This window comes from Sturnus vulgaris, chromosome 4 (genome assembly GCF_052056855.1).
Source record: "Sturnus vulgaris isolate bStuVul1 chromosome 4, bStuVul1.hap1, whole genome shotgun sequence".
NCBI classification, from domain to species: Eukaryota; Metazoa; Chordata; class Aves; order Passeriformes; family Sturnidae; genus Sturnus; species Sturnus vulgaris.
The window spans coordinates 42,681,697-42,695,269 of NC_142246.1; the positions used below are offsets into that span (position 1 = coordinate 42,681,697).

Sequence of the window (13,573 nt, forward strand, 5' to 3'; positions counted from 1 at the left end):
TAAAGTGTGTATTCACAGTGTGAAGGCAGCAATATATACCATAATTTCTTTCCAAAATGAAAGGTTCTGGCTGACATGAAGTATATACATTTCTTACTGTTCTTCTATCAGTTTTCAAATAAACTTTTTCCAGCCAATATTTGACCTGAAGCACAGCAAGTACCTGTACTGGTGTCACAAGAAATTAAAGGCTCTCCCTTGCCCAGCAACTGATTTTTGTTGACCCATTTCACTTCAGGAAGGGTGAGGAGGAAAAGTGCTGCACAGACTGGACTATCCAATTGGAAAAAAAATGTTGTAATTTACCTTTTGCCCGCATTTTGAAAATTGAAAGAGAAAGATAAGTTGCAAAACTGTCTTTTTTCATTTTCACTTTAGTGCACTTGGCTTTCTCACCCACCATCAGCATAACTTCGCTACTAGAACAGCTTTTTAGTTGTCTCTATTTCTCATCCTAATTATCACTCACTCATTGATTGACCTAGCAAAGGGGATTTTTCCCACTAATCTGTTTAGTAATGCAAGCAGGGTGATACAAATTGGTGATAAATAGCAAAGCATAGTAGGGATTTTTTTTCAGCATTTACTATTTGGTATTTTTAAATAGGAAAATTATCTTCTGGAGCATCTAAATAATGCAAGTTCATGTCAAGTCCACTGAGCAGTTTCAGTTAAGCAGTAATAAAAGCCCATTGGAAATGTTAAAACTCACCACTAAAGCATTTCTAAAATGTCATAGACTGATTTTTCAGGTTAGATTCTTAAGGCAAGTAAGCATAAGCTTAAAAACAGATGTTTTTCCAAGGCAGCCATAAGGATATTCTGATATTCAGGAACTAATTTATAGGCACAAACATATTTCTTCTGATTTGTTTTTCTGAGGAAAGGTTTTTTATGAATGATGGGAAGATGTTGGATGTCCCAGTGGCTGACAAAAAATACTAATCAATATTGAGTTGAAGAAAACTCTTTCAAACAAATAATGATTCACCTTTACTCTCGCCTCAAAAATAAATTGCAGGAAAAGAGTACCTGAATTTGAGAACTCTTCCACCTGTGCTACACAAATTGTTCCTCCTCTGTTACCAAACAGATCTTTTAGCAAACAGACTTACTGGAAAGATAACACTGGCTAAAAAATCAACACAGCTAAATTAGGCCAGGCAATTCTGAGGGTACAATTAGGTCTGTAGCGCACTTGTTTGGTAAATGGGTCCATTCTTTTGCAACCAGGAACCACCAAGACACAGTGGTATGTAAGGGAGGAAAAATACCACATAGTCATTCCACTCAGAATATGTATTGCTTTCAACTTAATTAAAAGTAGGAATAAGATCTTTCTAAGTAATAAAAGGTGAAATAAAAGAAGAACAAAGAAGCAAATGTATGAAATGATTGATTATTCATGACCATGTAATCAGTAAATTAAACAAAAATTTCCTGAGGTGTAAATATTTACATTTTCTGCTAAGAAGTACCTTAGTTGTAACCACAAATACAGCTAAGCAACACTTATAATTGCAGTGTGCAAATATTTGGTAATCACTGAGGCAATGTTGAAAATTGACTCCTTCATGTATGTAAATATATACAGTGATAATTTTGTGTAGCATAAGCATCTGACTGAAAATTCAGGCTTCCTGTTCCTAATCCATTTGTAGTGATAATGATCCTTTTGTTTTTCTCAGCAATTAGACATTTATCTTGAACATTGAAACTCTATTTATACATTATTATTATGTCATTATAGCCATTCTCATGCTTTAATTATAAAATCTTACGGTTTTTAACTCACTATTAGCTAGGCTTTTACTGCCAGAGTTCACTGTTGTCATCTTTTCTGACTCCTGAAATTCTTGCCTAGGAGCACGAGAAATTTTTTTTAGCTTTCTGCTACCAAATAGTCTTCTGACAGAGTTTCAAGCCTATATGTACTAGTTCTAGTGACAAAAGGGAAAGATGTGTTCTTTATTCTGTCAGAGGATGAGGGATACCTGAATTGTGGTACGTGGTTCACCTATTGCATCATGAACAGTACGTGCCCATCTGTACTCTGCAGTGTACATCTGTGTTAAAACTGTTACTTAACAAAGTTCATACCAGCAATCTACTCATGCTATCTTGTCATGTCTAAGGAATCCTGCTGGTGCACAGCCTCTGGAATGGTATCTCTAGGACCTTGTGGACCCTTGTGAAATGCAAAGAAGAAGCAAAGCAACTCAGTGTATGAGCAGCAGTGACAAAGAGGTTCAGTGGTAGTTTCCTCAGTCCATGTTAACAGCACCAGTGAAGCAACAGTGGAAAACACAACAGTCTATCCAGTTCTATTTACTTTATTTTCACACTTGAGGAAACAGAAGTAGCTCTGTAAAAGGTGGAACCATGTCCTATTTGTATCAGTATCGCCCACAAAAGCACATTCTGCACGTGGCTCTTGAAGGTAATTAATACCAGATTTGGTAAGAGAAACCTTTTAGCATCAGTGGCATCCTTTGGAAAAGACTTGGAAGCCTGACAACTAACTCTCCGGTCATCAGTACAGTTACTAGAAAGCTGGCTCTCCCAGGAGCAATACTTCAGCCTCATGTAAGTGTCACATCAGATTGAATTTTAGCATCTTGAATGCTCACATTTCCTTCTGGCAATATGTGGGTGGATTTCTGAACACGATAGGAACCTTCTGTTTGACCCAGTTTGACCAAATTAAAAGAAGATATACAGGTCAGGAACTCTTCATGTTTAATGGCATAATTATATCTAGTTTTCTAATAATCTGGTTCCTATAGAATGCTTTGTTCTATGATTTAAGTACCTATTGAGCCAAGTTGAAACATCGATCCTGCTGTACAGAGATGAAGTCATCTGCCTGAAATCACAAAGCTTACCCCAATAACAACAGATCTAGCAGTGAGCCCCATTCTTCTCATCATGTGGTCAAGCATGTAACAGAGTCAAAAGCCTCATTCAACCTTGTCTTATCACACATCATGCTGTGTGCACACAAGCACAAGATCAGATTTCTCTGCAGAAGCCATAGTTTAGAGACCACGAGTGGAAAGGTGTTAATGCTATGAATACAGACAGCATTCAAAAGGACATACTGAAGTAATTTGCTGGGACAAAGCTCATAGCAAAAGACTGGGCTTGTCAGCACTCTTGTAGCAGTATTGAATCAGGCAACATTATTTCCCCAGCAAGGAAGCATTGACCAATGTCGTTGGAATGGACTCACTGTGTTGAAGAATAGGGAACATTCATACTTTCATTGCCTGTGAGAAACACCACAGACTTCTTTTCCAGGTATGTCACTGCCCAATGACTTCATACTCTGAAGTATAAGACTCTGCCTCAGTTTTGTCATCCACAGAATAGGGAAAATGATGTTGAGTCTCTTTGCAAAACACGTAGAGATCTGTGGTGGGAAAGGCCTACATAATCCCAAAATATCATTTATTGTTAGGCAATTGATAGTTGGTACAGATAATTTGGATTGCTACTGTGGCTTTCCCCTGTGCTATTAGAGTGAATCCTCTGCCAGCTCCCATCAGGAAGCAATGTGTGAGTTTGATGATGCTTGTGACTAGGTGTAGTATCTCCGTGCCTTGTCTCACCATCCTGCCTCCCCTGAGACCTGGCAGGAGCAGAGATAAAGCGAATAGAGTTCAAAGCGGGTTCTGAAAATGGGAGGAGTGTATGTGAAAATTCTGGGAATCCACCCCAAATCCCTACCCCACCTCTTCCCCTCACCTCCCAGTGCCCGCCCCCAGCTTCAGCCTGCTGCCTTAAACTGCTGCCACCCTGTGCTAGGTTGAACAGTCTCAGCTGTCGACTGCACAACCGTGCCGGACAGCCCCCGGTGGGACAGACATGATGGGCCTGAGGTTGTGCAGCTGGACTCCCCTGGGGTGTCTCCTCTCCCTGCTTTTTTCTGCCAGCATGGCGGTAAGTGAAGAGACAGCGTTTAGGAAACATGTTAGCGCAGAAAGTAATGTTGGAGAAAATCCACTAAAAATGGCCCTCTTTCTTTTCTTCAGTATATTGCTACCAGAGAAAACTGCTGCATATTGGATGACAGATTTGTAAGTACCTGAACAATTTTCTTTTATCTTAAGAATGTAACTAAAGCTTTCCTATGCTGATTATTAACCAGCATTATCACTTGAACCTCATCATTGTTTTGAATACTTATTAAGTGTTCTTTGCTTAAACCTGCTATTTATTGATAGCAGTAAATGCTTGGTAAAAGTGTACAGGAGGCTGTACTGTGGATGAAAGCACATATCCAGCAGATGCTACAATAATGGCATGCACTGTTTTCTTGCTATGTGTACACATAGTGTGAAAGTAAACTGTCTCTGAAAATTCAAATAAAGCAGACAAAGTCTGCTGCAAATGCCTGCCGTTTTTTGTCCTTTATCATTTGTGTCAGCAGTGTCGGAAAGTTCCTCTGCCCAAATATTCTGCTCTGCTTTCTTTGTCCCTGAAACATTGCCAACTATTTATCTTTACTCCTTAGGGTAGCTTCTGCCCAACAACTTGTGGCATTGCAGATTTCTTTAATAAATACCATCCCGCTGTGGATAATGACCTGCAGGAAATGGAGAGAATTTTGCAGCGGATTTCTAATGCCACAGTAACAGCAGACCATCTGATTCAACACATCCAAGGCCTCTATCCTTCAGACAAGCAGACATTACCAAGTGAGCCTATAAAAATAAGCACACAGCTGAAAAATGTTATTTATGTGGTTTTCTTTTTTAAATTTACCTTACTACAATTATTTTGTACCTTTTCTGTTTTACAGATTCAATTGATGATTTCACTCAAAAGTCCAGGAAAATAATTGAAGAAATTATCAGATATGAAAACACTATATTGTCCCATGAAACTACTATACAGTAGGTATCTTCCACTTCTTTTATCAGTGACAATACAAATTCTTTTCTTTCTGTTCTTTTGTCAAGTGCCAAAAAGACTCTCTCATAAAGGTTTTTTGTGCTCTTGTGGACAGTTCTTCCCACACTGCCATTAGTAACTGCCTAGCAAGACACAGAAGGATCATGAGGATCTCATACTGAATTCTCTGCTCACCTGGATAAACCGTTAATTGTGCAAGAAATGCAAGATAAGAATGTCATGAAGCCTGGCAATATCTTTATTTATGTTTCTCTTGCTATGCCAGCTATCCCTAAATTTTTTTCATGACTTTTGGAGGTCATGAGTTTTTGCTGTAAAGCAGAGTATTTGAAATGTTTGTGCAATCATTCACTCTGGCCAATTTTGCTGCATATATCCATGAAAATTAGCTCAGTTACCTAGTTCTAAATCATAAGTATAAACTCAGTAATAGTCTTTTATAAGTTGACATTGAAAATAAAATTGAAAACATCATTAATGTTTCTAAATCTTAAGGATATGTTTTTTGACAGATCTCCACTTCTATGACATTATGTCAAAGATTATTTAGGCATTTTGACACTTAAAACAGTATATTTAGAGTACTTATGTTTTAGAAATACATCCATAATTGAAAAGGAGTTTATCATTTACTTCAGGAGAGCAAAGTAAAATTTTCCATAGAGTTATATTCATACATTAATTACTGGTTAGAGTTCTGCTGATTAGAGTCAAGTTTTGCATATGGTTACGTTTTGCATGAGGCTAAGCATGCACTTTCTATGTTGACTGTCCTTACCTCTTAATACCAGTGCTAATAGAGGCACCCTGTTTCACAGGAGTGCACGTTAGATACATGAGGCATGTATCCAGGGAAATAAATGTGTATTACACATTCTCCAACAGTGGATACAACAACACATTTTTATGTCTCTCTGCCCAGACAGTTGACAGATACACATATAATGAACGGCAACAGGATCACAGAGCTGAAAGAGAAGATTGCCCAGCTTGAGTTGCTATGTCAGGAGCCATGCAAAGACAGGGCTGAAATTCAGGAGACAACTGGAAGAGGTGTGCAAAATGCTTCCTGTATGGTAGAGGGTTAATTCAGCTACCACTTGGCATGACAGCAATGATTTACTTGTAATCTTATGGGTCATAGACTTCTGCAAAGATATGTAAAATGGCAAATTATCAAACCGGTCAGTACAAGTTAGATGCTCTGCAAGCAAGGATTCTGGTGGAACATAGTTCTTGCTTGGCCTTTTTGGCCAAAATATGGTTATCTTGAAATGTGTGCTACATATGAGGGGCATGACTAGAGTTACCATGGACCTGGGACAAAGAGAAGATAACATTATCACATTTCTACTAAACCATTTAGAAAAAAAATTAATTATTCCATTGGGTCCAGAAGTGTCTTTCTTTGTTGCTGTAGAAATCAATGCAATGACTATGTTTTACACTGCTTAAGCTCTACGTGAGACTAAATTCATCTTCACCTTACACAAGTCCTGTGACTGTCGGTAGGATTTTTAATGGCAATGGCATGGAAGTATGTGAACTAAATAGCTAACTTTGCAACAATGGTATTTAGATAAATTTCATTTTTTGCATTAAGAAAGTTACAATATAAAATAAACAGGAGGATAGAATTGTAGCTATATTGAAAATGATCTTTGGAATATCTTTACTTCAGATTGTCAAGACATTGCAAATAAAGGTGCAAGGAAAAGTGGTCTGTACTTTATCAAGCCTCAAAGAGCCAAGCAGTCATTCCTAGTCTACTGTGAGATTGACTCATATGGCAACGGCTGGACAGTACTACAAAGGGTATGCCACTTATATATTATTGCTATAAACAAACTTATTGCATCAACACTGGTTTTATTTACCTATATATGACCCATGTATTTTTGACCGAGGTTTTTTTGTTTGTTTGTTTTTGGTGTTCTTGGTTTCTTTCCCCAGAGACTGGATGGGAGCGAAGACTTCAGTAAAAATTGGGTTCAGTACAAGGAAGGATTTGGACATCTGTCTCCAGATGACACCACTGAGTTCTGGCTGGGCAATGAAAAGATGCATTTAATAACTACACAGTCCACTCTGCCATACACCTTACGAATAGAGTTGGAGGACTGGAGTGGCAAAAAAAGGTATTTGCTTATGATGCTTCTGTAGATGACAGCTTAAAACTTACTGCTCCCACTGCTGCATCAGTTTGTACTGATAAAAGTTTGCTCCTAAAATTTTATGAACCCTTGGACCAGCTAATATGTGCATGGAACTGCTTTGACTCCTGAACTTACAGCTGTGACAGCTGTCACTGGGTGTGACTTGTTTCCAGGCACACATGCCTGTCAGAAGGCCACATGCTGTCAGCACTCGTTTATTAGGCAGAAGGAATCTGTTTATTCTCTTCAAGTTTCTTTCTCTTACATACCTTATGGACTAAATTTCCATTATAGGTCCCTTCTATTCTGTTCTGTCCTGTTCTATTATTTTATTTCTATTTCTATTATGAACCTGGGAGATTATACATATATATATATATATTTATATATATGTATGTGTGTGTGCGTGCGTGTGTTGATAATGTAGATATTTCATACATCACTGAAGACTAGTAGTCAGAAAATATGTCTGATACTGGAGCACAAAAGTTGATTGGATGTGTGTCACTGAACTGAGGCCCACAGTCACATAAAAACAATTCCTTTTAAAATGCTAGGATGCAATAAAAAAACTGCCTTTTCTGCAGTTTTAACACTGATGTATTTTTCATTTGTGCATGTGTTGGGAATGCAGCATGCTCATATTCAGCTTTGCTCTCTGTTCACAGCACTGCTGACTATGCTGTCTTCAGAGTGGGAAGTGAAGAAGACAAGTATCGACTGACTTATGCCTACTTCATTGGGGGTGAAGCCGGGGATGCCTTTGATGGATATGATTTTGGAGATGACCCAAGTGATAAATCCTATACCTACCATAATGGCATGCGGTTCAGTACCCATGACAATGACAATGATAACTATGAAGGCAACTGTGCTGAGCAAGATGGATCTGGGTGGTGGATGAATAGATGCCACGCTGGCCACCTCAACGGCAAATATTATATAGGTAAGGTGTCTTCTAAGTACTTATAATCCAGGACACCACATTACAATGACAAACAAAAATGACTCGCTTTATAGAGTACAGTTTGCCTTCTGGATTTTCCAAAGGTGGCATAGCCCATTCTTTGCATTAATTGTTATCATCAGTAGTAGGAATTTATGATTGCTCTCCATTCCAAAGTGGGAGAATTAATCCTGAAAGAAACAAAATAGGGGGAGAAAGATGGTGAAAAGGGTCTGTTAGGACACCCAGGGATACCATGGAGGTGTCAGGACCGGAAAAATATATGGACACAGTAACTATTTTAGAAAGCAACCAACTGTTTTGCTCCAATTCGTGTTTCTTAGGTGGCGTGTACACATCAGAAGATGCTGGTCCATCTGGATTTGACAATGGCATTATCTGGGCGACCTGGCGTGACCGCTGGTACTCCATGAAGAAATCTGCAATGAAAATCATCCCATTCAACAGACTGTCAGTAGATGGACAGCAGCACAACTTAGGCAATATCAAACAGGTTCGACCAAAGGACTGAGGAGATACTTAAAATGAACACAGAACATTGTAATTATTCCAAACACTGAGCATGGCCAACTGAATTTAAGCCCACTTCTTAGAGAAGTTGGCTTTGTTTACCATTTTACAGAAGTATTAGTACTTTGATTTTAGTGCACCTTCTACATTACTGTTTCTTTTAATGACTAGATAGATGGATAGTCTTTAATAATCTCTTGCCTTTGTGTATATTAAATGCTACATTTTAAATTCCAAACTAATGTAACTATGTATGAACACTGCCAACATGTTATCATAGTCTTACGTACTTCTTTCATTAGAAGAATATTAATATAATATTTTTTTTCTGTTTTAGGTTGGAGATGCTTAAAGGACGATTTGACAAAGACCAGTCTGAACAGGAAAAGCAAATATTTTCTGTCTTAGACACTGAACTAAGCAAACATTACACAGTTCAGTTTTGACTATAAAACAACATTGACTGTAAGATACCCAAACTTCTTCCCTGAGCAGTGCTTACCTCTGTAGATGGTTATTTTTTCTGTACGCATTCTCAATAAATTTTTGATTATTACAAAAAAGTCTGAGCTTTTTATCTGTGGTCTACAGCTGGCCAAACAAGACAAAGAAAACTTTTAATAGTTGGATCAAACCTGTTTGATTCAGTCATTCCTGAATTTCACACCACCAGTTTCTGCTCCTTGTTTAGAGGCATGTGTTTGACCTATTCTCCATAAATGTGACTAGTATCCATAAGTTTTCAAGTTTTCTAATGAAGTTGTTTGGTCACGTAGATCAAAGTATGTAGCAACTTGAAAGTAGCCTGGTTTTTTTAGCTTAGCACAAAGTAATGAATACATTTTCCATTGGGATATTCTAGGTACTATAAATGTCCAAGGCCAGGTATTTTACTCCAGACCATACATATTAACAAGTTTCTTAAATTTTACTCAGAATAAGTTTCATTTGCTATATGACACATAGTAATACACTGTACAGCTATTATTCCCACATACCCCTATTTTTTTTCACCAATATTTAAAAATTACTTCAACATATTCAGTGCCATGCAACCAAAAAATGTTAAAATTTGCAGCAGAAATTAATTGCATTTTATTTGAGTTTTCTTTCTTTGGATCTGATAATAATTTCACATGTGACCCACATAAGCAAATCCACAGCACAGACCATGACCAGCAAAGAGTTTGCAATGCTGTCTGAATGTACCTCCTCAAAATCTGATGAGTGCATTTGAGGGGTGTGTAAGCAAACTATCTAAAGCTGATGCATTAAGAAGTGAAATAGGAAGTGTATCGTGGTCTTTACTTTTAGCTAGTTATGAAAAACCAGAACTTTGCCTGGTATCTCTAAATAGCACATTCAAGTGCTTTATTTGAGAGACAGGAGGACGTTGCAGTGATAAAAGAGACCTTACAGTCAGTTCATGCTGCCTCAATAGTTTTCCAGATTTGATGCCCAGATGTCTTGTGAGGCTGGTGCTGGGTATCTTCCCTGGATCTGGGTCTCCATAACATGATAAACTGCCTACTCCCTCTCATTTTTACTAAAATTTTGACATTGTTGAATCTTTACTAAAATTTTGACATTGTTGAATCTTTACTCTTGGGCCAAAATCTGAGGAAGACAGTTTTCTCAGAAGAGAAGAAAGCATCATTAGCTAGGGTCAGATGAGGTTAACAACAACTAGACAGGAGGGATGACCCCTCCACACCACTGAACTGTTATATTTGCACAACTCTGTTGCACCCATGCAACCAGCCATGATGCACAGCTCACTGCCAGCCTTGAAACTCAATTTCTCACCAAGCAAAGCAGTTTTCCGGAACATTTTCTGCTGTAGGACCTCTCCCATGGTTCCATGGAGCTGAAGCAGTATGTGTAGAGAGGCTGGAGAGCAGGATGCAAGGGAAGGGTTGGCAAGCCCAGTCTTCTGGTTCTGCAAACAACCAGTTTAGTAGCCTTTATTGAGTCCCTTCCACTTTCTGTTTTCAATTGATGCTACCTATGATATGACTTTAAGTTTACATTATTTCTATATTTTCAAAATGGATTAAAAAATACTCCTTTCACATCTGTCACTTTCATATCTGTATTTACGCTCTGCTAGGTCAGAATTGTTATTGCCTCTCCTGGTTCAGATTTTGGCTGTAATTTGATGACAATCTGCTGTAATTACACACATTTCATGGATATGAGCTGGCATTTTATATATTTCTTACCATAACTAAGATTGGCATATTCTTCCAGTTGGTTTGCTGATGGGTGTCTTTAAGTTTTCACAAATCATTTTAATCTCTAGAGAGGAGCATTTGCTCCAGTGGTCAGAAGGGTCAGAATCAGCAAATCCAAGAAGCCTAATCTTTCAGTGAGGTCCTGTGCCAGAGTTAATGAGTGAGTCTTCAGGATCCCAGCCCACTGTTGTGTTCTCTGGGCCCTGAAAGAAATCTCACGCATCTGGAAGCTCCTTCCTATGGTATCCAGTCCCCTAGCTGTCGGAAAGAGGCTGGAAAAGACCTCCTGTTTCTTCTACCTCTTAAAAATAGAATAATAATCTCTGTATTTTTTTTTTGCAAGCAAGTATATTGTGATTGAACTTACTGCCCCTATTTTATATACTGAGAGCTGAGTATATTTTTCTTTTCTAAATCAATTTTTATCATACAGGACCCTTAGACCATAGCCTATAGTAAAAGTTACCTGCACAGAAAAGTCTGTACCTCTCACTTTATAAAAGTTTATTAAAGGATTTGGTGGCCTTTCTTTCACACCTTGAGCTTGCAGTGACTCTTCCAAAGACCACTGTAGCACAAAACAGGAATCTCACTCCAAATGCATGTTAAAAAAACGGAAAAGTGAATGAGGAAGAGATAGAGGAAGGAAGAATCAAATAAAATGGATGGATTACAGTACTTCTGGGTTCCTCATTTCTGGGATATTGCATGGGGAAAATGGGGGACAAAGTGCTGGGATTGACTAGTAATGACTTTAAAAGGGTTCAGTAGTCTTAGGAGCATATGAAGAGAGTGAAAATGAGAGCTGAGTGTGAAAGAGAATGAAGTCTAAGACAAAGCATCCATACATGGGTCATGAATGAGCAGGTAGAAGCAGAAGGCACCACTTGGAAACTGGTGGTAGGGCAGGAGACAGAGCTGGGTAAACAAGGTGAGGCTCACATCCATAGGGCATAAAAACCACCTCTATATCCCAAACTCCCCAACTGTTACTGTGGCATTCAGCCAAGAGCAGGACAGATGAAGTAGTGAGCTGCACTTCTGTCCTTTGATCCTGAATTAAAGTTAAATCCAAAGTTTATCTAGCTCTTGGCCTCCAGCCTTTCAAACAAACACCAGCAGAAGTGACTGAATGATTGCAACATTAAAGCAGAGGTACAGGCTGAAGGTCAGGCACAAATTCAGTCCCTAACTGTAAAGCCTGAGAAGCTCCTCCTTCACCCCAGCTTCCCCCAGCAGTTGCCTTAGCAGCAAGCAGGAAACCCCTCATAGCTTACCTAATGTTTATGATCAGACATCAATTTTTTTCCAGTCCCTCTAGCATTGGTGGCCAAGTTTTACTTGGACCAGAGTTAAGTTTACTGTGTTTGAGTGTCACCAGAGAGCTGTGCCATCCCTCAGGGTCAGAAGAGGTCTGGAACGCGCTACTTGCCATGTCCCCTCTTACCCTGGCAACCAGTGCCTGGAACACCACCTAGCAAATTGTCACATCCTCTGCCAGCACGGTTGAAGAGGCAGAAATTCTTCTGCTGTATGTGCTCTTACTACTATTGATTTTTAAGGCCTATTAAATTACACATATAATGTTAAGTTATTATTGATAATCACAAAATCAGGCATCTACAAATTGGAAAAAGTTAGACTCAAAGTGACATATCAGATCTGCATTATGAAGGATGCTTTAGTTGTTGCATAGATTGTAACACAGAGACTTAGTAGGACAGGGTGGGGCATAGTGGCCCCTTACTTACAGCTGATACCCTACAGAATTAGGTGCTATTCCTGCCCTGATCACCCAGTTCCCGTGGGACCAGAGGCAAGACAATCACGTGTCTCAGAGCTGGCTGCCAGCTGTTCCCCCTGAGCTGCAGTGCCGGCACAGAGACTGCTGGCAGCTGCCAGCAATGGGATCCGCACTTAGTGTGCGCTCTGAAGACTTCAGACTATCAAAATGTAACCCAAAAATTAATAGCTACTTTTTGACTTAACCTTCTCACCTGGTTTCTAAACGGTGAAAAGGGGAAAGTCATGGCCAGGGAATGAATGTAGAGTACCATAGGAAAATCCTTGAAGCTTTAAGCAATTTGCTTCATCCTACAATGAACAGAGTGTACAGGTCTGGGCAGATGCTTGCCTATGAAGCACCATCTCCATGCTCAGTGTGAGGCAGAAGGGGTTCAGTGGAAGAAATATCTCATGTGATCCTGTGGTAAAGCACCATCCACGACTGTATGTCCAAGGAGAACCCATGAAGGTTCCACCTGCAATTCTTGTGTTCCTAAGCGTGAAAATAACAAGCCTATGATTTTTCACTAGACTTTTGGATCTATTATAGAGTCAAAAATTGAGCTTTTTTGAGTTTGAGTGGGAGTTTCTCCATGGACCTTAGTATGTTTTGTTCAATACCAACATGCAGGCAAAGCAATTACTTCCTTTTTCAAATATCAGCTCTTTGTTTATGCAGCTAAATGCCCATCTGTCTGTTTTCCAACAGGTAAGCACTATTGATCCCACTTGTGCTGATATACATCTTCATTGACTGTCCAGTTACAAGAAACAGTTTTAGAAAGAAATTTTTTCCTGGAATTCTTGGCGTTGCCAGCATGTTCGTGTTGAACGAACTTATCTGGAGCAAATAACACCAGAAACTTGTGCAAGAGACCTTAAGTAATCACCAAAGGGGGAGGGGGGCTATTGGTGTGGTTTTTTTCTACAAACAGAAGGGAGAATAATGATTAATCTCACCCTTGTATTCAGGTTTAAATTGCACCAAAAGACCAGCAAAGAGC

The 13,573-nt window shown here is 39.0% G+C and overlaps 1 protein-coding gene across 1 annotated transcript; it reads left to right on the top strand.

Annotated features, from left to right (window-relative positions):
• Positions 1 to 3,810: 3,810 nt before the first annotated feature.
• FGG (fibrinogen gamma chain) lies at positions 3,811 to 9,113 on the top strand. The gene is made up of 10 exons (XM_014890334.2): positions 3,811 to 3,942; positions 4,035 to 4,079; positions 4,517 to 4,700; positions 4,805 to 4,898; positions 5,840 to 5,970; positions 6,599 to 6,732; positions 6,871 to 7,055; positions 7,742 to 8,019; positions 8,364 to 8,533; positions 8,888 to 9,113. The coding sequence occupies exons 1-10, from the start codon at positions 3,868 to 3,870 to the stop codon at positions 8,900 to 8,902; spliced, it is 1,311 nt and encodes a 436-aa protein (XP_014745820.1). The 5' UTR covers positions 3,811 to 3,867; the 3' UTR covers positions 8,903 to 9,113.
• The last annotated feature ends 4,460 nt before the right edge of the window (positions 9,114 to 13,573 follow it).

Coding starts and splice junctions, on each gene's coding strand:
- FGG (XM_014890334.2), top strand. CDS start 3,868: ATGATGGGCCTGAGGTTGTGCAGCTGGACTCCCCTGGGGTGTCTCCTC. Junction 7,056..7,741: donor GACTGGAGTGGCAAAAAAAG/GTATTTGCTTAT, acceptor CTCTGTTCACAG/CACTGCTGACTATGCTGTCT. Junction 8,020..8,363: donor CAACGGCAAATATTATATAG/GTAAGGTGTCTT, acceptor CGTGTTTCTTAG/GTGGCGTGTACACATCAGAA.